Source organism: Delphinapterus leucas, chromosome 3, assembly GCF_059928025.1.
Source record: "Delphinapterus leucas isolate spDelLeu-1000000601 "Yukka" chromosome 3, BTC_Dleu_Yukka2, whole genome shotgun sequence".
Taxonomy (NCBI): domain Eukaryota; kingdom Metazoa; phylum Chordata; class Mammalia; order Artiodactyla; family Monodontidae; genus Delphinapterus; species Delphinapterus leucas.
Genome location: NC_143131.1, coordinates 99717202 through 99739145, shown reverse-complemented (window position 1 = coordinate 99739145; position 21944 = coordinate 99717202). Strand labels below are relative to the sequence as shown.

The window sequence follows — 21944 nt, the reverse complement described above, 5'->3', positions numbered from 1 at the left end:
TTCAGTCATCTTCCTAATTCCCTATTACCATATTCCCATCTTACTGAACACACCATGAGATACGTACTTTCAAAACATGCCTCTTTGTTTTTAAATACAGATATGAAGCAGCAAAAATATTTAAACACAGGTTCATGTCATGAAATTTTTAACTGTGCAATGCTTCTCCTTTTTTGGAAAGAAAAAGACCATGATTCAACCCACTTTTAGCAAAAAGAAAGAAAAGAAAAAAACCTAAAGATCACTTTTAAGATTAAATACACAAGAAAACAGTATGGACATTCTTCAAAAAATTAAAAATAGAACTGCCACACGATCCAGCAATCCCACTTCCAGGTGTTTATTCAAAAGAATTGAAATCAGGAACCAAAGAGATAACAGCACTCCAAATGTTCAATGCAGCACTATTCACAACAGCCAAGATGTAGAAATAATCTAAATATCAACTGACAGATAAAAATGGATAAAGAAAATGTGGTACATAAATACAATGTACTATTATTCAGCCTTTAAAAAAAGAAGGAAATTTTGCAATATGTAACGACATGGATGAGCCTTGCAGATAATATGGTAACCCAGTCACAGAAGGCCAAATGCTGCACGATTCCACTTACATCAAAGTACGTAAAATAGTCAAACTCATAGAATCAGAGAGTAGAATGGTGGTTGCAGAGGTTAGGGGGAGGAGAAAATGGGGAGTTGCTAATCGGTGGGCATAAAGTTTCAATAATGCAAGATGGTTAAGTTCTAGAGATCTTATGTGCCATACAACATAGTGCCTGTAGTTCATAATACTGTATTGCACACTTAAAAATTTGTTAAATGTTCATATTAAATGTTCTTACCATAATTTAAAAAAAAAAAGAAACAAAGAAAGGTTAAATACACAATGTGAAATACCTTCTCCATGTCAAGAAAGACTTTCTTTACAGGAATGGTGATAAAGAGCAAGCACAGTATTAAACTCTTGGAGAAGCACACATGAATTTTTATAAAACATAGTGTGTCATGGTCTACCAAAAAAAGAAATAAAAACTATTTATTGAAAGAGGTCAAAACTTACATACACAACTAATATGTGTTCAGTCACTAATTTATACCATATATGTAATTTATATGTTTAACAACTGACCACACTTACCACATAACATCTCCCTATATCCAATTATATAGATACAAACATTAATTGCACATTTACTACTTGCAAGGAAATCTACAGAAATCTACAGATGTATAAGAATGGTGCCTATCCTCAGAGTTTATAATCTACTGAAAGTTAAGTATGTGGTAACTACACTAATGCACTAATTGCATCATAAAGTTTATAAAAACCAACATAACTAAATAATATAACAAAGGTAATTTATACAATGTTAATTATTTACAAAATAACATGCAAAAACAAATGAAAAGATATATAGATCAATGCCAAATAACTTGGAAAAAACAGAATTTAAAACAAATACCTGGGACAAAGACTTAATTTGCATTGCAAAGTGATCATTTTTGTAGGGTTATTGCACATACTGTGCGGAATTTAAAAATTACTAATTAATAAATGACATAGAGGTTTATACTAAAATTTAAAGTCTCTTAATATTACCAAATTGATAATTACCATAACTGGGGAAAAAAGAAAGCCCACAAGATTTTTTTTTCTTTTCAAGAATGGTTCTCTTTTGGGGGGGCTGGGGTGAGGGCTGCAAGTGGGGTTGGGTGGTAAAGGGAGATACAGGGATGATACCGAGCAAAGCTAGCCTAATGTGCTTTTACGCTTAAAGGAAATGAGTTTTTCAAAATGTGGACTGGGATATATTTTTTCTAACAATATAGTCTTAACAGCCTTACTGTAAATAAAAAATGCCACAAAGACATAAAATAATGGGGAAAAGGCTTATGTTATCCCTCTGACATTAAAAAAAAAAGTATTAAGATTATCAAGACTAAATTCCTCTTAATTATTTCTGTACAATTACTCAAATGACAGGAAACAATTTTAAAAAATCAAGATTTTAAAACATGCTGCTAACAGTCTTTTAAGACCCTTTTTAACTAAGCAAGGGAAAGTTCAAGAGCAAACTGGCAAAGGCCATACTTAAGAAAGAATTGTTCAATTGTGAAATGAAACACTACCCCCAAGTGGAAACTGTTCAAAGTGCAACCAAGTGCAATCAAAGGTTAAGAACTGAAGACTGGATAAATAATTATTGAGATCAATGATGTGTAGTGAAACAGTTTCAGAATAGATTTATTCAAGACAAGTCTCTACCTTAGAGAGTACAAACTTAACACTGACCCCACTCAGTTATCCCGCTATCACCAGAGCTAAACCACAGGGATTACAGGCTTAATTAACTAGAAAAGCACTGGTTACACACTGAAGGGCTTGGATAGCAACAATGTTAACAGACTGTATACGAAAAGAAATGTATCCACACTATGTGACACTGTTCCGCTTAAATATATGACTAAAATTCTAATCACAATAATATTTTAAAATACCATTACCGCCTTATACTGGTATGTATATACTCTGCATTTTCAAAGACCCATCTATGTACACTGCTTCATTTGATCTCCATACAGCTTTTTAGGAGTTTGGCAGAAACAGTTGTTCCTATTTTTACAGAAGAGGAAAGTTTAGGAAAGGTTATGTAACTTGTTCCAGGCTCCAAAGCTTGTCTAGGCTCCAAGGCTGTATGAAATGGCAAAATTCAGACTAGAACCTTGACCTACCACAATACCATTCTGCTCCTCTAATGCTGCAAACAAGTTTCTTTTATCCTAATTATTTCCACTAAAAAAAAAAAAAAAAAAATCACATGTGCTCGGGGAGAATATAGAAGGAACAGTAAATCAGGCACCCCAGTCAAACAAATAGCTTTAAAATAGGGAGTAAAAATGGTTAAGATTATGATAGTTAAGGACAGAGTCTTCTCGGCTAAAACCATCAAAATATCCCCAAAAGTGATATATTTGTAAATCCTCCATATAAAATCCAGTTTATAGCTCTGAAGAGTTTTGGGTTTTTTTAAGATGTAAAATCTTTTTCCTATTTCTGTCATTTTAAATAAATCAATGACTTGGATAGTCTATTAAAGACTACAAAAGGTTTTTTACTAAAAATCCATCCCAAGATTTTACTAAATACCTGCAATATGCTAACCACTAGAGCAGGGATATAAGAATCCAGAGAATTCTAAAACACACTTGGAGCCTGTAAAAGTACTCTACTAATAGGTAAATGGATACCTAAATACAAAGTACCAGGTTACCAGCTATTGAAGCCTGAAAACAGAACCATGTTTGTGACAATGCCTGTTTCCCCATATCCTCCCAACACTGGACATCATCATTCTTTTCAGTATAACAATTAAATGATTACAAGTTGTAGCTCATTATTTTAATTTACATTTCTTTGAGCACTAGTAAGGTAACATTATTTTCATGGGCTTATTGGTCATTTATGCTTCTTATTGTTTTGCCTGCTTAAATCACATTTCATTTGGGGTGCTTTTCTTTCTTACAGATGTGTACGTGTCCCTTACTTATAAAAGATTTTAATTCTATATCATATGTGTTGCAAATCATAAGTTCCTTTATTGAAATGTTGAAAGAGAAACAGAGGTAACACTGGAGCATTAATATTATTTGATGAGTATTACTTACATTGTTTTTCAGTGTTTTGTTACATAAACCAGATTGAGAAATCTGGATTTGTCTTTAGTAATCCTATTTGTGTACAGGACTTTGCTCTCAGAAGTTGGTTTTCTTGTTCTTTCTTGCTATCCTTCAGCCCTGACTATTGGCTCCAAAGACTAGAGCAAGAAACATGCTTTGGGTCTCCTGATATCAGGGCTGCTAAACCAGCTGAGGGAATATATGTCACTTTTAGTTTGACAGAAAGAAAAAAAAAATGCAAATCAAACTGATTATCATCTTCCTCAAACTGTCCCACCTTCTCAACATCACTTTGCTGGGTGAGTTATTTCCCAGGTACTCTTTCCTTTCTCCCGTTTCTGAACAGCACATGTCACTAGCCATCAAGGCTTGACATCAATTTCACTATGATTCTTCAAATGTTCACTCTGTTCCCACTCTGTATCCAGCACTGTACTAGGTGCTTTGAGCTCGCAAGGTAGACAGTTTGTGCACTGAGGAGTTTCCAGTTCTTTCGAGGAATCGTTTACTGCCATTTCTTTCCTATTCTATAATTTCATGCCCAGATTACTACAGTTGCCTTGCCGGTGGTCTTCTGCCTCCAATCTTAATCTTTCCAGGCAATCAGCAGACTGTTGCTGGGTAATGGCCCAAAGGCAGCCTTTATACTAAGTCATCCCCTTGCTCAAAATCTGCAGTGGAACCCTATTATTCACTGCCTAACTTTCAAGATCCCTTAAAGTCTGCCCTCACTTTACTGCTTCACTTTACTATAAGTAGTTCACCCTTTTTGCTGTAGCTCAGTGAGGGAAATTGCTTATATAGCAGTTTCTAACTTGCCATTTAATTATCAAGAGTAATGTTATAATGCTTTGTATTTGAAGAGTGCTTTATAACTGTGCTTACACATATTCCTGTTCATATATTTATTCAGTCCAAGGGTTTGACACCAGCTGAGTCATATCCACTACCAATGACATATCTATAAACGACTTTTATTTCCAAAGTAAAATGGTGCTTCCAAATCTACAAAATCAAAATAACTTTCATATGTATTGATTCTGTGACATCCTTTACAATGAGTAATCTGAGAAGCATATAAAAAGATGACACAGGGACTTCCCTGGTGGCACAGTGGTGAGAGTCCGCCTGCCGATGCAGGGGACATGGGTTCGTGCCCCGGTCTGGGAAGATCTCACAAGCGGCGGAGCGGCTGGGCCCGTGAGCCATGGCCGCTGAGCCTGCGCATCCGGAGCCTGTGCTCCACAACGGGAGAGGCCACAACAGTGAGAGGCCCGCATACTGCAAAAAAATATATATATATATGACATGGGCAATATTGTACTACAAGTGTACTTATTTTTTGGAGAGGTTATTTACTTTTTTTTAATGCTTTCAAGAAATTCAAACCCCGCAGATTCAAAAAGTCTTTAATCCTTGTCTTATCCCAGGGGTAACTGCTATTAACCATCTCTTGGATGTTCTTCCAGACATTTCTGTTTTCTATGCTTGATGCCTTTCCTCCTATTTTGATAAAGTTTCCGACAGCAAACAACAGCATTAAGAATCATTTCATTGATTTTAGAGCTGTGGGCCCAATGGGGATTTCTTCCTGTATTCTGTTCACATCCTGACTGCTACCAAAAAGTATTTAAGGTGCCTTAAATGTGCAAGGACTATTAAAAAATGGAAAAATTAAGAAAACGTTACATCAGAGAAAGAGAAGCCTACTCAAAGCATATGCTAATGGTAGTTACTCTATTTGGGGACAGTGTCAGGTTTACCCTTAAGCTTCTTGACAGCCAAAGAAAAGGCAGAAAACACAGAGCTGCCGTACTATTTTCACTGTTTGGTAGAAAGACACAATCACCCTAGTTCATCAGAGTCTTTTCCAGAATGGCCATAAATGTATCTAAATATTTGAAGGCCTCCAAAATGTTGTGATAGTTTAGAAAGCAACGTCTTAAATTAGGTCCCTTTAATTTAAGGGACTTAATCTGTCTCAACAACAAGAAGGCATCAAAGGTCTCCTTAAAGGGAGAAGAAACTGAAAATGAGAGACTGAGTCCCCTCCAGGGTTCAGTCCTGGGACCCCATCTCCTGTTTATCTGCACTCACCACCCGGGTAATCCAATCCAGTCTCCTGGCTTTGAATACCACCTAGAAACTGAAAATAGATCTATATAGCTTCAACCTGTCCCCCCAACTACAGAGTCCTATGTCCCACTGCCTACCTATTATCCCCATCTGAAAGTCTACTGGGAATGTCCCCTCTCTGTGAATCTGGCCCTCCTCCAGTCTTTCCTATCTCGGTAAACCACCACCTTATCCTTCTCTCTCCCTTTCAACCCACATCAGCAAATAAGCAAATCCTGCCATAGCGACCTTCAAAATATTTCCAGAATTTAACTTCTTTGCACCACCTCCATCCCTACCACCTGTCTGAATCACCCCCATCTCTGATGCAGATTACTGCGATAACTTGACAGATCTCTCTGCTTTCACTTTTTTTTTAATGAAAAATTACAAGTGTGGACAAGAAGAGTTAATAGGATAATAAACTCCAATATGCCCAACATACTTCTCCACTTCCACTCTTGCTCCCCTAGAACCTATTCCTCACACAGCACTCAGAATGAGCCATTTAAACCTTAAATGAGGTCATGTTGCTCCTCCACACTCTCCAATGGCTTCCCATCTCAATCAGGGCAAAAGCCAGTCCTTACTCTGAACTAAATGGTGCTACATGACCTGACCTCCTGTGATCTCTCACTCTGTTCCCCTAGATGACTTCACTCCAGCCTGGGATGCCCCCTAAGCTCACTTTGACATAATCTTGAGCACAGTGCCCAGCACACAGTCACTGTTATTGGCTTTTTACCCCCTTTACAAAAGGTTTTAATTCTTGATGTCATTTAATCCCCATCATAATCCTGGAAGCTATTAGGTAAGGTGGCTACTAATATTCAGAGAGGTCATGTAATTAGACAGCAGAAACAGGATTTATAGCCTGACCTAACTTCAAAGACAATTCACTTTCCCCACTGCAGTTCACCTTCTGGCTGTCAGGATCACACAGCCATTAAAAACACAGGCTCTGGCATCAGACCACAGGAACTTGTAACTCATCCTTACCAGTTATTATGCAACTGCAGTACAGAAAAGAAATCATGTCAATCTTACTTCAAAAGATTGCAGTTTCAATTACCCAAAAGTGCTACTCCTCCAGTTCAAGAATAGAAAGCATTCTGCCTTTCTTACTGTCCAAAAAAGAGGTTCTCCTTGCTGGAACACTTCGATATTCTTTGTGTTCACGCCCTCAAGACAAAACTTAATATTCAGAGAACTTGATACAGCTCACCTACTGAGGAAACCTCAAACCTATTCCATTCCCAACATTTCCTTCAGATATGTGCGAACATTTCTTGAAAGATGTAATGTATACGAAACCAAATGTCCCTTGTTGTAATTATCAGCCAAAGGCTTAGCAGTTCTTATATCCAGATTTAAATCTCCCATAATGCTTTATATTATGGAATATAAAACACAGCAATCATATTTACATGAAGAGACTATCTTAAGTGATACCCTTAACTTTGCGCTTGGCCAGGCGATTTCCTTTGGCCAGTGAAAGGTGAGTAGAAGTGACATGCCACTACTAAACAGAAGCTTTATGAGACACCAAGGGGATCCATTTTTATTTTCCCTCTGCCGGAAGAACAGCCATGATGAAAGTTGCTCCTTCAGCTGGGATCCTGAAATTAGTAAGACACATAAAGCAGAGACACAGCTGACCAGAAGCTGAAAGGTCAGGTAGGTATGAAATTACCCTTTTTTTTAAAAGTAGATTTATTTTATTTATTTATTTTTATTTTTGGCTGTGTTGGGTCTTCCCTCCTGTGAGTGGGCTTTCTCTAGTTGCGGCGAGCGGGGGCTACTCTTCGTTGCGGTGCGTGGGCTTCTCATTGCAGTGGCTTCTCTTGTTGCGGAGCATGGGCTCTAGGCATGTGGGCTTCAGTAGTTGCGGCACATGGTCTCAGTAGTTGTGGCTCATGGGCTCTAGAGCGTAGGCTCAGTAGTTGTGGCGCACAGGCTCAGTTGCTCCGCGGCACGTGGGATCTTCCCGGACCAGGGCTCGAACCTGTGACCCCTGCATTGGCAGGTGGATTCTTAACCTCTGCACCACCAGGGAAGTCCTGAAATTATCCTTTATTATTATAAACCATTGAGATTTGTCCGTTAACTCAGCATAACCTAGTAAAAGTTGACTCATATGAGAAACAAGGTACTCCATTTCTTAAGGTCTTACTTCTTACTGGCCTCTGAGCTAGTCATAGGATTAACTGATCAGTAATTTTTCCACAAACAAGATACTCCGATGTTATAAATCCTAGGTTTGCTTACTCCTCTTTACTATTTTTTGCTTACTCAGGTAAAAATATGCTGACCAGAACAAAATTAACGCAGGAGAAATGTTAGTGCACATGATAAAACCTGGACTCAGGGCATCTGTGTTTTAAAAAAGTTAAAGCAGAGGGTAGTGGTGGTTAGGGAAGAACAAAACCCATTGGTAGCCTAGAAAGTTCACAGCTAGGTCACAGGCTAAAAAGTGGTAGAAAATATCAGTGAAAAGTTCTACATTTTCACATAAACTAAACTAAACTAAATCTGGCTCTCCAGCCAAGTTTGGCAAATATTTTTCCCAAAACACTAATTTTCTGCCTTTTGGGACTTTCACAAGCACTTGCTGCAATACCATCCCTGAGGCAATGACAAAATAAACAGATACACTGTCCCTGTTTACCTTTTTCTTAGAACTGAAAAACTCCAATCTGAGTTCAACAAATTCAAAGGTAATAAATAAATACAGGAAAACTGATCCACATAAACACATATTGCTGCAAAAGGTTTTACAAAACAAGTTTATAAACTAAGATTATAAGTTAGTCACAACAAAAACAGCAGGAATTTATTCAACCAATCTCAAAGACACACCAACCACTCCCCAGCCCACCCCACCCCCCAAAAAGGGCTACATCAAACAATAAAGGAACGAATGAACCAAGTCCCTTCTTTACAAAAGGCAATATTCTAGGTCCCTTAGGAGATACAAAAGATAAAATGAGATACTTGCACTTACGGAATTGAGTGGAAAAGATGTAAATAAATAAAAAGTTGTAAGTATTAATAAATAAATAGCAATATATTTTTTTTAAAGGAAAAAAAAAAGTTACAACATGTGCCTTTAGGCCCTGACATGAAATATTTTGGGGAAAATCTGGCAAAAAAGGCCTGAACTATACACCCCCTGACCAAATACCACAATATCAAAATTTGTCCTTGCCCCAAGAAGTAGATTGGATTAACAGAGAATGTCTATGACCTTAAACAAGGAATATCCAAAGTCTCTGTGTCCCTTCCATAAAGATATATGCTAGGTCTGGACAGCCGAAGAGTGTGGTTAGCAAGATGAACAAAGATGTGCAGAGAGCAGCAACTAACCAAAAGTTGATAGAAACTGGAGAAAGAGAACGCCTCAAAGAGTTGCTGAGAGCTAAATTAATTGAACGTGGCTGGAAGGATCAGTTGAAGGCACACTGTAAAGGTAATTAAAGAAAAAGGACTAGAACACGTTGCTGTTGATGACTTGGTGGCTGAAATCACACCAAAAGGCAGAGCCCTGGTACCTGACGGTGTAAAGAAAGAGCTCCTACAAAGAATAAGAACATTCCTTGCTCAGCATGCCAGCCTTTAAGACTGAATTAGATTGTGTTGTTTTGTGGTTTTATTTCTGAAAGTAAAATCTGCCATAAATTAAGAATTGATTTCCCAAAATAAAACCCTTTTTTGTATGATGATATACAGTTTTCAGTAATGATGTATACAATTGTATTGATATTTTTCCCTAAATTTGTTATTTTAATAAATATCTCATGAATGAAAAAAAAAAGATATATGCTGAGGAAGAAAAGTATATTCAATATCCTGCTTAGGTCTTCTTTGTTTAGAAAACCTGGCTGCTTGTTCAGTATTTTATTACACATCTCTGTAAACAAATTGGGAGAAATTTGTCTCTCTGTATTCCCTGATAAGATGTAGGAAAACTGGGATTGGGAGGTCAATGTGGGCCAACAATTTTAGCCCAGGAAAGATATTAATAAATATTGGGCCATACATCTGCCCTACGTACCTACCCTGCACTCATTTAGATATTCCCCACAAAGACTTGGCTGTACACAAATCCACTCCTATGTCTGTACCAACTGCCAAGTACATCAGGCAAACCACTGAGATTACTAAAACCTCCCACTTTTGGTGTATTCCTCAATACACCATCTTCCAACTGATCCCCCCACAATAAAACTCATGCAAGTGCCCCTTTAATTAAAAAAATTTTTAACTGTTATAAAAGCTTCCATTTGAAAAATTTTTATGAAAGAGATTTAAAAAAAAATACTTTGGATTCCCCGATTCCAAACATTTAGTTATGAAAATGCACTTATTTCTTACCTTATCAATATATTTACACTTACAAAGATTCATCTTGCACCAGTCTTCTACATCGAAAAATTACAGCCCACAATATACCAAATTCAAGAATTTCCTTTTATATAATGAATGTCGGCTCATCTTTCTCAGTTCTATTAAGTTGCAAATTCTATGAAACTAGTTTACTTTAAAAAGTAAGTTACAAAGTTAGCCGCAACGGAGAAAAAAATTTTGTTGGCAGAAGAAAAAAATAGTGATGAAATTTGACCTTGACAAATTATTTGATGTGAATACAAAGGCCTCTGGCTTGTGAAGACATGGGCTCAACCTGTGACCTGTGTATTTTAGTTCCTAGCTACTGAATGAAAAGAAAAATATATCAACTTACCAACAACTGATGCACCTCTTTCTGCAAAAGCCAGGGCATAGGCTTGGCCCAATCCTATTGAAAAAAAAAGAAAAAAATCAGAAGGTTGAGCAAATGTTAGCATAATTTTTCTGGTCCACTCAACTCAATCACTATTGCAAAGTAACTGGTGAACAATTAATTACATTACAAGGGTAGAGCCTTCATTGGTACTCTCAGCCTCTACTTCACCTACTTCTACTTCGAGGGGTTGGAAAGCTTAAAACTGTATTTTCCACCTATTATACCTACCATTTCCTATCATTCTACCTAGCTTCTAGGATGGATGCTAGATGTGAATTGGGTTCCACCATTAAACGCATTTGCATGAAATGTGGAAGGAGGAAATGAGGCAGAAGCCACCTTACTGTGACTTTCGGATGTTACTGTTGGTTAAGAAGCTGATTTCTTGAGGCTTCCTAGGTATTAAGCAGATATAGTGGCAGCTTCTAGATCTAGCTCCCTAATTTCTGGATGGCAGCTTCCATTCTCTAGATCCCTGGGGCCAGTGGCTATTTGGGCTGTGGCAGTTCCAATGGTAGCCTCAGAGGTAGTGGCTCCACTAATGGACCAGTTTTATACTGTTCCACAAGGAATTCCAAGAGGAATTGCCTAAAACCCAACTGCCTAAATTAAGTCCTTTCCTGTTTCAAATATCTAGTGGTTTCTGTATCCTGCTCTGAACCTTGACTACATAATCACCAAACACAGGAAATATTTAATTCAGACTCAAAGGTATGAGGTGTAAATTTATACATCCAAAAATGGATACGTGCCTATATAAATTTTATAGGCAGAGAATATCTCAGGAAGACTATATAAGAGACTGGCAATTAGTGGTTACCTCTGGGGAACAGAACTGTGTAACTAGCAACAAGGGTGGAAAGCTTACTTCTGTATTGTTTAAATCATTTTAACATGCATACGTTTTTTAAAATGTAACTGATAAATTTAATTGGTAGTTAATTTAATTTGAATTGATAAACAAGTAAACAAATATTGAGATGGCTAAATTATCAGGCTCTTCTAAAAAGAACCCAAACTATAAAGTTTTCCAAAACTAAAAGATCACCAAATAATTTATTTTAAAATTTAATCCACTCTGAATGGATGAGAGAGAACCCACCCAATATAATAACTCAAGTCTCCTCATATTTTATCAGAGCTAGGCTGAAGCACTTGCTCTAAACATGAGGTTTTCAGAGAAATCAAATACTCATAACCAGAACGCAAAAAAAAAAAAAAAAAAAATGGTAAAGTGGAAAATCATCAGATGAAAGAAATGGGGTATGTCTCTAGTACAGATTGATCTAAGTTAATCAGAGAATTATCTCAAAACCAAGCTATACAATACTCTGAAAAGATATGTAAGTAATCTACTTTTACCATAAAGGCCCATGCAAACTGTACACAAATCTGTATATAAAGTTAAAAGTGACATTCTCCTCCCTGTTTCCCTGTAACACCACTCGTCCATTAACAGGTTCGCTAAGTGTCCTCCCATGTTTTCATATCTGTGCTTACATAAACATTATTTAAATACTTCATGTGTCTTAGTCTGTCTCCCCAACTAAACTAGAAGATCCTTGTAGGTTGAGATTATGTCGTTCTTTTACATTTCCCACAATGCCCAGCACATCTTTACAGTCAAAATGCACAAAAAGTTAAAGCCAAGAGCCTCTATTTTCTCTTAATCCTCTTTTAAATCCTGTCTTAACTTTCTCCCACACCTAAGTTCATTGTCAACTGTCCTCTCTTCCCCATTTCTCTTCAGACCTTAACTTCTTTAGCATTGTCAAGTATCAGTTGATTCTTTTCTCACAGTGCTTGTTCAGTGCTCTCTTCAGTGGGTTAGACTTTTCTCTGCTTCAAGTTGACAGAGCCTCTGAGATTAGCTTCCTGGACTATTTCACCTTCTAGCTTTACCAATCAAAGGAAGTCAAATGACTTCGAAACCTCTCCTGACTCCAGAATCTCCAACTACTCACACACTTCTCACTTCACTATCTCCAGATCTACAGCTTGCTATTTTATAACCATCTCAAATTCACAATGGCCAGACTCCCTTCTTCCATGGCCCACCTCCACCACTCTCACAACTACATCCCCAGCAACTACTACAATCAGCTAATAAATACGAATTCCCATTATCCCACCCATCATGGCAAAATTGTTTACCTTAATCCTAGACAATTCTAAACCTCTCCTTCCAGGTCTCCCATTAAACTATTCAATATTCCAAGCTAAACAACAGCACCTGAATAGTGCAAAGATATTTCTATTCATCTCTAGAACATGCATGGGTTGGAGTCAGACTAATTCCCAGAAACAAGGCCTGGCAGGCATTCACGGACACCCTCCTGGGATGTTTAGCAGTGCCTCAATTCTACAGATATGTATCCTTAAATGAGAACCCCAAGACCTCAAGGACAACAGTCTTCATGATAGGACTGGAATTAGATCTCAATCTCTCTTTCATAATGATGGCCCACTGTAGACCTAATGACAGTCTCAACTTTACCACAAAATTATATCTGCCCCAGATCAGTATTCAAATCTAATGGCTAGTAATTGTATCATAATCCAGGCTCTTTAAAATATGAATCAGTTCATGAACAGGAGGTGCTAAATTCAGAACTGTCTAGTCACAACCCATTAATACTTCACAAAATCAACTTAGTGGGTTGTAATCTGCATTTACTTAATGAAAAAGAATAGAAAAGTTCAAAGTGCACTGCATTTACTATGTACCGTGTCATGAGCTTGTTTCAAATATAGTGTGTGTGTGTATACCAGGTCTTGGTATAAAATGTATTTCATACTGTGAATCACTCACTGTCAAAAGAGGTTTAAAACATGAGTGCATTACTTATTTCCATCAAAAGCAAAGTGTAAACAAAATGTTTTCCCCAAAACATAATCATTTTAGAATAAATATAGCTATGGATATAAAACATTTGGCCACCAATTAATACTAAAGATATTTTCTGAAAGGAAGCATGCGAATCCATTTTATAAATGGAGACATGAAAATACGTATGAATTAACTGTCAGAATTCCACTGTTTGTGACTTTTAATATATAATTCAAATTAATTCTGCATTAAGTCCATTCTAGGTATAAGGCACTACCAGTGGGTAATCAAAGGCCCATAAGGTCAAGGTCCCTGCACTTGGAGATTACAGAGATCATGGACAGGTGGGAAATAGTGTAAAACCTCACTGCAAAGCATCCGTGTGGGTATGAGTGGTTTGTCTTAAATTTTGTCTTTTAAAAATAGGGTTACTTTGGGACTTCCCTGGTGGTGCAGTGGTTAAGAATCCACCTGCCAATGCAGGGGACACGGGTTCAAGTCCTGGTCCAGGAAGATCCCACATGCCGCGGAGCAACTAAGCCTAAGCGCCTAGAGCCCGGCTCTGCGACAAGAGAAGCCACCGCAAAGAGAGGTCCGCGCACCGCAACAAAGACCTGATGCAGCCATAAACAAATAAATAAATAGAAATAAAAATAGGGTTATTTCACATAACCAATCTCCACTTGGCTTCTGAAATACAGGAAGATCTGGTCCACTTCAGAAAGGCCTCTGATCTCCAGTTCCTACTGCCCCCACACCACTCTTATTTTATTCCTCTATCGCCTGCCTGAGTCCTGCAGGCATTGGGGTTTGCAATCCGCTTGATAAACACACAAAGTCCAAAACGGAGGACTCTTATCAGATGCCTTTTTTTAAAGAAGGCCCTCTCAAGAACTTAAAATCATCCGACAGAGGGAAAGATGACTGACTTTTCAAAGGCAAGGGGCTGACATTTCTATTCCTGCGGGGGTGATTCCAGCCCCCAGACGGCTTTTCAGCCACGTTTAAAACACTTGACAGAGGCCTAGGGAGTCTATTAACAGGAAGAGTCGCAATCGATACGCACAGACGGGCGTCGGGATGAATTTTACCTAGTTTTGCAACCCGCAGCCGAGCCCGGCCTCTCTCCTCTCAAGACCTGAAGCCTTGAGAAGCTCCCACAGGGTTGGGGGGGGTGGAGAAGTGGGCTGCACCAGGAGTTTCTGGCTCCCCACTCAAGGCTGGCCAGCCCCTTCTCTCCATCCTCAGCCGATTAGGCGCCCGGAGAACAATCGTTGTCTGTCCTCCCACCCTCAACCCCACCGAGTCCAGTCGCTCGCTCCCCAAGCCGCCCCGCCACCGCTGCCCGCAGCCCAGATGCTGAGATCGCAACTACGGCTGCGTGCAGATTCCAGACCAAAAAAGGGGGACTCCCAGCACGAGAGCGAGCTGGAGGACGCCGGCCCTCTAGCCTTCGCGTACTCACCTCCCCCCGCGCCGGTGACCAGTACCACCCGCCCGTCGAACCTCAACGGCACGGCCATAAGTCCAGCCTGCAGCGACACACATACACTAGCAGAACTACTGGAGTTCAGACTGCGGGACAAGGAGGACAGGAGGAAAGGCTGGGTCAGGACGGCAATGACCTGCCAGTTTCTGCGGAGGAGAGAAACGCCGTAGTTTTCCAAGTGCGCCTGCGCAGCGATCCCTTGGAACTCTGGGAAATGTAGTCCAGCATGCCTCCAGTCGCGGCGAGAGCCTGCCCAAGAGGCTTGGCTTGAAAGGGCCAGTTCTGCGGCCGGAAGTAATGGGAGCTGCTGGGACCTGTGTAGTAAAATGATTGACTACCCTAACTTCATTCATACTTTCATCCATCGTTTTGTCATTCACTCAACAAGAGTTTTCTGGATTTAGGCGAGGATGCAGCCCCTATTCTTAAGTAGCTTTCAGAAATAGCAAGGGGTGGGCTTCCCTGGTGGCGCGGTGGTTGAGAGTCCGCCTGCCGATTCAGGGGACACGGGTTCGTGTCCCGGTCCGGAAAGACCCCACATGCTGCGGAAAGGCTGGGCCCGTGAGCCATGGCCGCTGAGCCTGCGCGTCCGGAGCCTGTGCTCCACAACGCGAGAGGCCGCAACAGTGAGAGACCCGCATACCGCAGGAAAATATATATATATATATATATATATATATATATATATATACAGCAAGGGGTAAAAAGGATTTCTTAGAATGTAATCCTTGGACCTCTTGGATGGAAACCATCTGGAAAGACGCAGAGTCCTGGGCCCCCAGGCTGACCTCCCAAATGGAACTGTTACCAATGGACCCTCACTAAAGTCCTAGCCAGGCGCCGACACCCAGGGAGGTTCTTTTTCCGCTCAGATTCGCACAGCCAATCATGAAACCTATGCTGAGACTGGAACAGCAGAAGCTTTAATTAATGGCCAAAGAATGGAGAAGCGCAAATTTAGTTCACAAATCAACTTCACAACCCAATTGGGACAGAGACACCACATGTTTAGGAGGGCCGAGGTAAAAGGGAGGGATTTGGAAAGAGTGGGAGGCATACTCACGTCTTATCTGAGAACAGGGCTGTGGTTTGGACACAGAACTGATGCAACACTCTTTTGCAGTCCTCGTATGGGCTTTTCCAGATGTTGTCAAGGCGATCGTCACCTGTCATGGTGCTGGTGGATGGGTCCTTTAGCATGCTAACGCATATAATGAGGATCAAGGTCTACTGGAAGTCAAATCTTCTGTCATCTTGGGTCTAGTTGTTCTAACCAGTCCTTGCTTTTCTCTTTGCAGCTTCCTCCTGAACTTGGATAAGAACAACTGGTTTCCATTCGAGGGAGGGGCAGGGATATGATTCTGGGGCAACAGCCTTGGTAACAGAATCTCAGGGGACAAGAAAATGTCAACAGGTGCTCCTAAATGATTTTTGCTTTTGGATGCTGAGTACAGTCAAATGATGTAGCTTTTCTCAATTTTGACACTATTGAAATTTGGGGTCAATAATTTTTTTGTTATGCGGCGTTGTTCAGTGCACTGTAAGATGTCTAGAAACATCCCTGACCTCTACCCACTAGATGCCAGTAGCACCCCCCCAAGTCACAAAAATCTAAATTGCCTCCAGACATTGCCAAATGTCCTCAGTTGGGGTGGGGTGGGGATAACCCCTGAATGAGAACAACTAGTTTATAATAAGATAAACTAAGCCTCAGAAGTAACATTTTTGGAAACATAATTTTACTAGAAAATATAAACTTTAATGTTTATTTTCCAAGGTGAAAATAATGCTTTCCAAATAGTTACTAAATAGCTTCAGTGGTGTCCAATTTTCAAGCGTGAAATTTCATTTTGGATATTGTCACGCATTTTAACACAACTGAATTGAACATATGAATCTTCATGTGGTGTCTCATAAGTCAATATCTTAGGCAAAGAGGAATCTGAAACTTTTTGAATAATAGCTATGTTTGGTTTCTGATTAAGTCTCCATTTGTTCACACTCTCAATATACTATCTCTGTCCAAAAGACATAGTGATTATATGGACTTCCCTAGTGGCACAGTGGTTAAGAATCTGCATGCCAATGCAGGGGACACGGGTTCAAGCCCTGGTCCGGGAAGATCCCACAGGATGTGGAGCAACTAGGCCCGTGCCCCACAACTACTGATCCTGTGCTTTAGACCCCACGAGCCACAACTACTGAGCCCACGTGCTGCAACTACTGAAGCCCCGGCACCTAGAGCCCGTGTTCCACAACAAGAGAAGCCACCACAATGAGAAGCCCATGCATTGCAACAAAGAGTAGCCCCCACTCGCCGCAACTAGAGAAAGCCCATTTGCAGCAACGAAGACCCAACGCAGCCAAAAATAAAATAAATTTTAAAAAATTTAAAAAAGACATAGTGATGATAAATAAAATACAAAAAGAGAATTATAAAGCTAGGATCAAACAAAAATCTTTGTATTTCCAGATAGAAACCCAAAGCAGAGAATGGGGCTACACTCACAGATCTATCCTCACAACTTACTGGAATCCAAGTGCAGAAGCAGGAAAATATACCTGGAAGGTAAAGGTGATAAAGGAGATTGGGGCTCAGCTCTCTGAGAAGTCATCAGCTAGTGTCCTTCTGTTTAAAAAAAAATTTTTTTTAATAGCCATCCTGAAACTCTGCCTGGGGTTCAGTTGATACATAGAAAGAAATTTCCTCCGTGAATGTCAGACATTCCTTATGAGATCATTTTACTTCTTCCTGAAGTTTATCCTTTAGAAAAGAGCTTGCCAGATGAGGTGTCATGAATGGGTTACAGATGTGCATGAAATTTTGATATCCTCAACCCTTAGTGCGGCTGTGGAGAACAGAATGGCTAGAACGCCCTGGCTGATCTCTGACCTGTGACCATTCTTATCTAGAGTTGACCCTTGAACAACATGAGTTTGAACTGTGCAGGACCACTTATGGGTGAATTTTTTTTCAATAGTAAATGCTACAGTACTACAAGATCTGAGGTTAGTTGAATCCATGGTGTGGCACCATGGATATGAAGGACTAACTATAAATTATACGAGGACTTTCAACTGCACAGAGGGTCAGCGCCCCAACCCCTGTGCTGTTCAAGGGGTTGTTCAAACGCTGTGTTGTTCAGCGCCCCAACCCCTGTGTACTTCTGTCAGAATACTGCAGGAATATTTTATATGTGTGCTGCGATTTGAAAATATTTAGGAGTTAAAGTATTAGTACTTCTTATAAGAATCTTCATTAGCTTGCTAGGGCTGCCATAACAAATACCACAGACTAGTGGCTTAAAAAACCGAAATTTATTTTCTCACAGTTGGAGAGGTTGGAAGCTAAGATCAAGGTGTCGATTTGTTTGGTTTCTTTTGAGGCCTCTCCTAATGGCTGCAGATGACTGCCTTTCACTGTGTCTTCACATGGTCTTTTCTTGCAGCAAATACCCCGGTGTTCCTTTGTATGTCCAAATTTCCTCTTCTTACATGACACCAGTTAGACTGGATTAGGGCCCACTCTAACAGCCTCATTTTAAATTAATCTTCATTTTAAAGGCCCTGTCTCTAAATACACTCACATTTTCTGGTCCTAGGGGTCAGGGTTTCAACAGAAGAATTTTGAGGGAACACAATGCAGCACCAACAGGGATTACTGTTGATAAACTCTTACTATTTTACTTGAAAATATCTTCATTTCACCCTCAGTATTAAATGATAATTCAGTTGGATATAAAACTGTCAATCATAAACTATGATCAAGTAGGATTTATTCCAGGGATGCAAGGATTTTTCAATATCCTCAAATCAATAATGTGATAAAACACATTAACAAATTGGAGAATAAAAACGATATGATCATCTCAGAAAAGCAGAAAAATCTTTTGATAAAATTCAACATCCATTCATGATAAAAACACTTCAGAAAGGGAGAAAAAAGGGAACATACCTCAACATAATAAAGGTCATATATGACAAACCCACAGCTAACATCATACTCAATGGTGAAAAGCTTAAAGCATTTCCTCTAAGATCAGGAAGAAGACAAGTATGATCATTCTCACCACTTTTACTGAACATAGTTTTGGAAGTCCTAGCCACAGCAATCAGAGAAGAAAAAGAAATAAAAGGAATCCAAATTGGAAAAGAAGTAAAACTGTCACTGTTTGTAAATGGGATTGATGCTATACGTAGAACATCCCAAAGACACTGCCAGAAAACTACTAGAGCTCATCAATGAATCTGGTAAAGTTGCTGGACACAAAACAAATACACTGAAATCTGTTGCATTTCTATACACTGACAACAAAATATCAGAAAAAGAAATTAAGGAAACAATCCCACTTACCATCACATCAAAAAGAAATACAGAGGAATAAACCTAAGGAGACAAAAGACCTGTACTCTGAAAACTATAAGATGCTGATGAAAGAAATTAAAGACCCCACAAACAGATGGAAAGATATACCCTGTTCTTGGATTGGAAGAATCAATATTGTTAAAATGACCATACTACCCAAGACAATCTATAGGTTCAATGCAATCCCTATCAAATTACCAATGGCATTTTTTCACAGAACTGGAACAAAAGATCTCACAATTTGTATAGAGACACAAAAGACCCCGAATAGCCAAAACAATCCTGAGAAAGAATGGAGCTTGAAGGAATCATCCTCCCTGACCTCAGACCACACTACAAAGCTACAGTAATCAAAACAATAAGGTACTGGCACAAAAACAGACAAACAGATCAGTGGAATAGGATAGAAAGCCCAGAAATAAACCCATGCATTTATGGTCAATTAATCTATGACAAAGGAGGCAAGAATACACATTGGAGAAAAGACAGTCTCTTCAGTAAGTGGTACTGGGAAAACTGGTCATGTAAAAGAATGAAATTAGAACATTCTCTGACACCATATACAAAAGTAAACTCAAAATGGATCAAAGACTTAAATGAAAGACTGGATACTATAAAACTCCTAGAGGAAAACATAGGCAGAACACTCTTTGACATAAATTGCAGCAATACTTTTTTGGATCTGTCTCCTAGAGTAATGGAACTAAACAAATTAAACTTAAAAGTTTTTGCACAACAAAGGAAACCATAAACAAAATGAAAAGACAGCCTACAGACTGGGAGAAAACACTTGCAAAGGATGCTACTGACACAGGATTCATTTCCAAAACATATAAGCAGCTCATACAGCTCATTATCAAAAAAACAAACAACCCAAACAAAAAATGTGAAGAAGACCCAAATAGATGTTTCTCCAAAGATGACATACAGATGGCCAACAGGCACATGAAAAGATGCTCAATATTGATAATTATTAGGGAAATGCAAATCAAAACTACAATGAGGTATCCCCTTACACCAGTCAGAATGGCCATCATTAAAAAGTCTACAAATAATAAATACTGGAGTGGGTGTGGAGAAAAAGGAACCCTCCTACACTATTGGTGGGAATGTAAACTGGTGCAGCCACTGTGGAAAACAGTATAGAGATTCCTTAAAAAAATAAAAGTCAAGTTACCGTATGATCCTGCAATCCTACTTCTGGGCATATATCTGAAGAAAACTCTAATTCAAAGATATACATGTACCCCAATGTTCACAGCAGGACTATTTACAATAGCTAAGACATGGAAACAACCCATATGTCCACCAACGGATGACTGGATAAAGAAGGTATGGTATATATATATACATATATATATATATATGTATATATATATATATATATACACAATGGAATATTACTCAACCAAAAAAGGAATGAAATAATGCCATTTGTAGCAACATGGATGGACCTAGAGAATATCATATTAAGTGAGGTAAGTCAGTCAGAGAAAGACAATTATCATATGATATGACTTATATGTGGAATCTAAAAAAATGATACAAATGAACTTATTTACAAAACAGAAATAGACTCACAGACATAGAAAGCAAACTTATAGTTACCAAATGGGATAGCAGGGGGCGTGGGGGGAAAATAAATTAGGAGGTTGGGATTAACATATACACAATACTATATATAAATAGATACACAATGAGGACCTACTGTATAGCACAGGGAACTATATTCAATATCTTGTAACAACCTATAATGGAAAAGAATCTGAAAAAGAATAGATATATCTACATATGTATAACTGAATCACTTTGCTGTACATCTGAAACTAATACGACATTGTAAATTAACTATACTTCAATTTTTAAAAATTGTTTAAAAATGTCAGCTGGTGTTATATAAAGTCTAGCATATTATATATTATGCTAGATAATATGAATATTATGCATATTATACTATATTAAAAACTTTAAATTATCTTTCACATATACATATATATTTAACATATGCTGGAATATACATATTTAAATATACTCTAGAATGTATTATATATAAAATATTATATATATACATATTAATATGTATATATATACATTCATATGTGTGCATGTGTGTGTGTGCGTGTGTATATAGGTACACATATACATTCCAGCATATAGCTTTAAATGGCCAGGCATTTGAAGAAACAAGACAATGTGAACAAAATCCATGAGAAATCAAAGGTTATAAAACAGACACCAAGGGCTTCCAGATAAGAGTTACTGACCATAGATTTCAAAATAATTATTCTTATTTGGTTCAAGGTAATAAAAAATGATTGAAAATTTAAGCCATGAATGGAAAATTTTAAATCATCTAATGGATTTTTTAAATAATAAAAATATAATGACTAAATTAAGAATTTCAAAAATGTATTTACTATCAAATTACACATGATAGAATTAGTGATCTGAGATAGGTCAAATAAAATATGTGAAATAAGCACATGGAAAAAATAAAAACATGAAATACTGGAAAAAACTTAAAGGTCAAAGAGATATGTAAGAATTCCAAAGTAGAGAACAGAGAACATGAAGAAAAAGCAATATTTGAGTAAATAATGACTGACAATTAACCAAAACTGATGCAAAATATATAAACCATCTAATTTTAGAATATTCAGGCAAGATAAATACAAACAAA

General features: G+C 38.4%; 1 protein-coding gene and 1 pseudogene across 6 annotated transcripts in view; one reads left to right on the top strand and one right to left on the bottom strand.

Annotated features, from left to right (window-relative positions):
* The window catches only part of HSD17B4 (hydroxysteroid 17-beta dehydrogenase 4), a 144687-nt gene extending 129603 nt beyond the window's left edge, over positions 1 to 15084 (bottom strand). For 4 of the 6 annotated variants that reach the window (XR_016392751.1, XR_016392752.1, XM_089909218.1 and 1 more), the window contains exons 1-2: positions 14875 to 15084; positions 10538 to 10591 (exon numbers count right to left, since the gene is read on the bottom strand). Coding sequence is in view for 3 of the 6 variants with exons in the window: in XM_089909218.1 (XP_089765344.1) it covers positions 10538 to 10591; positions 14875 to 14932 (112 nt within the window). In the remaining 3 variants the exon portion in view is untranslated. The remainder of the gene's footprint in view (positions 1 to 10537; positions 10592 to 14874) is intronic. The other 2 variants (XR_016392750.1, XM_022590549.3) reach the window with 1 other exon arrangement.
* On the top strand, positions 9024 to 9725 carry LOC115801617 (transcription and mRNA export factor ENY2 pseudogene; annotated as a pseudogene).
* Positions 15085 to 21944: the final 6860 nt, after the last annotated feature.